Source organism: Arachis ipaensis, chromosome B03 (assembly GCF_000816755.2).
Source record: "Arachis ipaensis cultivar K30076 chromosome B03, Araip1.1, whole genome shotgun sequence".
In the NCBI taxonomy this organism is placed as follows: Eukaryota; Viridiplantae; Streptophyta; class Magnoliopsida; order Fabales; family Fabaceae; genus Arachis; species Arachis ipaensis.
The window spans coordinates 45,674,146-45,677,110 of record NC_029787.2 but is presented as its reverse complement, the minus strand read 5'-3'; the positions used below and the strand labels follow the sequence as shown (position 1 = coordinate 45,677,110).

The 2,965-nt window shown below is 36.2% G+C and overlaps 1 protein-coding gene across 1 annotated transcript in view; it reads left to right on the top strand.

Moving 5' to 3' along the window:
• LOC107630496 (PHD finger protein ALFIN-LIKE 4) overlaps nucleotides 1-2,394 on the top strand; it is a 9,964-nt gene extending 7,570 nt beyond the window's left edge. Inside the window, exons 3-5 of the mRNA XM_016333641.2 lie at nucleotides 1,066-1,294; nucleotides 1,522-1,657; nucleotides 1,857-2,394. Of these exons, the coding sequence (XP_016189127.1) occupies nucleotides 1,066-1,294; nucleotides 1,522-1,657; nucleotides 1,857-2,111 (620 nt within the window). The 3' untranslated portion in view covers nucleotides 2,112-2,394. The remainder of the gene's footprint in view (nucleotides 1-1,065; nucleotides 1,295-1,521; nucleotides 1,658-1,856) is intronic.

The window sequence follows — 2,965 nt, the reverse complement described above, 5'->3', positions numbered from 1 at the left end:
TTGTGAAAGATTTATGCATCTGTTATGTGTTATGGTTACTTGTTACTGCATTGTTCTGCTAATGTGAATGACAAGTTAAAAAGATCTTCTTTGTTTTTTTGGGTATGTGTGTATTGCATTCTTGCTTCATATTGTGAAAGATTTATGCATATTTGTTCTGTTATGGTTACTTGTTACTGCATTGTTCTGCTAATGTGAATGACAAGTTAAAAAGATCTTCTTTGTTTTTTTGGGTATGAAGTAGTTGTGTATTGCATGAACTTATTGAGTATGTGATAGTCGCTCACTTTTTGATTAGCAGAAATATCAAATTGTTTTTTGTTGATGGATACTGCTTACTTCTTCTTTGCACTGAAACGTCTGGTGCAGGAAGCAAATTGACTAGCATGTCGGAGCCTTGTTTACTTAACTAGACCCTTTACTTTTCTTCTGAGTTCTGACCTAAACCTTGGCCTTTCTGTTAAATTTCCAATTAGATTTTGTTTTAATGCATCATTGCATTTTGTTTTCCCTGCTTTGTGTTATTGTTTTTCCAAATTTGGTCCTCCATCCACCTATGGTAAATTTGCGTTTTTTTAAATGACTCCTCCCATAGTACAATTCTAACTTCTATTTAGAAATTTTATTAACGTTAGTTGTGATTTTAAAGGATTTTATGTTGTAAAAACTCTTGTTTTATGTGCTGTACATCCCTTGTCTAATTTTAGTTAGGATCTATAGGTTTGTCAACTTTGTTCTTTGTTGTCACATCCATGCTTTTCTTTTTATTTTAATTGTATTCAGTATTATTGAAATCCTGTAGAAGTGTCCTGTTCTATGATTTTTCATGGTTTTAGATGCAGTTAACTAACTTTTAGTTTATATTTGTGAACAAAGATTAATATGTATAATTTACTATAATTGGAAGTTGGTAGAGTTTGGAATTGGAAGTTGTGTTTTTCAACTTTGCTGCTTTCAGTAAACAAGTCTAATGCTCTCGCATTGGTTGCTTCTAGTGATTGGAATCCTGTGCTGTTTTTTGAGTTGTTTCATGCTTATTTATTACATTTTTGTCCAATTGATCAGATAAGGAGAACCTCTGTCTGTATGGATACCCCACTGAACAGTGGGAAGTTAATTTACCCGCTGAAGAAGTTCCTCCTGAACTTCCCGAGCCTGCATTGGGCATAAACTTTGCTAGGGATGGGATGCAAGAGAAGGACTGGCTAACTTTAGTTGCAGTTCACAGTGATGCATGGCTAATTGCAGTGGCTTTCTACTTTGGAGCAAGATTTGGTTTTGACAGAGCTGACAGGTATATATATATATATATATATCCTACAATCTTTGTTTTCCTCAGTTGGATGAATACATGCTTTTGGATGCATGCCGTCTTCTTTTGCTTCAGAACTTATGTTTCTTATGTCACAATTTCTTAATTTAGTTGGCCTATACATGTAGTAGTTCACTTTAGAACATTTGGTGGAATTAAAAAACCCTAGTCACAATTGATCAAGTGTAAATGTGTAATTCTTGATGCAGGAAACGTCTATTCACTATGATTAATGATCTGCCAACAATTTTTGAGGTTGTGACTGGAACTGCAAAGAAACAGTCGAAGGAAAAGTCATCAGTTTCAAACCACACAAACAGCAAATCAAAATCTAGTTCAAAAGGGGTAAAAACATCTTACTTCCGTTACTTGTCCTTATATGATACTAGTTTTATAATCATTTGTTTTATGTCATTTTTGCCGTATTCATTATTTGGAATTAGTAAAGCATTGTTGTCGTATTTGGTAAAAGAGTTATTGACTTATTGTGTTGTGTTCTCCTCTTAATGTCATTTTTGCATGCTTGTCCGTTTTGGAACAAAAGCGAGGATCTGAATCGGTTAAGCAAACAAAGCAAGCAAAGGAAGAGGATGAGGGTGCAGAGGAATATGAGGAGGAGCATGGGGAGACCCTGTGTGGTGCATGTGGGGAGCTCTATGCAGCTGATGAGTTTTGGATTTGCTGCGACATATGTGAGAGGTGGTTCCATGGCAAGTGTGTGAAGATCACGCCTGCTCGGGCTGAGCACATTAAACAGTACAAATGCCCCACTTGCAGCAACAAGAGAGCACGGCCTTGATACATCATTGCATTGGCTGTATAGCTATTTCATGCTAGACTACTAACTAGTTAGTTGCCTAGGCATTCTCTGTTGTGCCATCTTAGTGTTTGGCATCTGTATTCGGTAGTTTGGTCTTGTGAACTTCTAATGTGGATAGTTTGTTTCATTAACAGTTAGTTTATGGGTTCCAAACCATTCTGGTCTGTATTTGGTATATTTATGTTCCTAGTACAAGGTAACATTTGTTTGTGCAGAAAGGTTAATTTGTGCTTACATAATATTGATTTTCGTTCATGGTTAATTACTATCATTTTGCATTGGTGGATTGATTGATTAGATTTCTGATCTGCCATTCTGCTTCGTGCAGCAGTCTCTAGTGGCTACATTGGCTTTCAGAACAAATTATCCAAGTTTCGCTACTTATGCTCCAAGGTGCTTTTGGTATCACTTTTGATGGACAAGGGGGAAAAGGAGTTGGCTAAAGATAGACTACAAAGTACATTTTGTTTTTATGTTAGGGCCTTATTTGTGATATAATTGTGCTTTAATGAGTCATTGGCATAGCAACTGCCCAAAGGAGCGCTACTCCACGGTGTTAATCTCTAGGGGCTAGTGTGTGGTTTCTTTTGTTTTCTTCTGGTTTTTTTCCCCTTTCCTTTGGGCCTATGGCCCCTCGTGTTATAAATTAAAGAGGGGAAAATATCACGAAGTATCACGCAAAGACACTTCACAGAGTTGCTGTGTTTGTCGGACACATTTTGAAATGACATTTCTCCAACACTTTTGACATATGTGTCTTTTATGTTCAATTAAAATGCTTTTCGAGACATGTTTAGATATACCTAATACCATCATGTGTTAAGTGTGTTCAA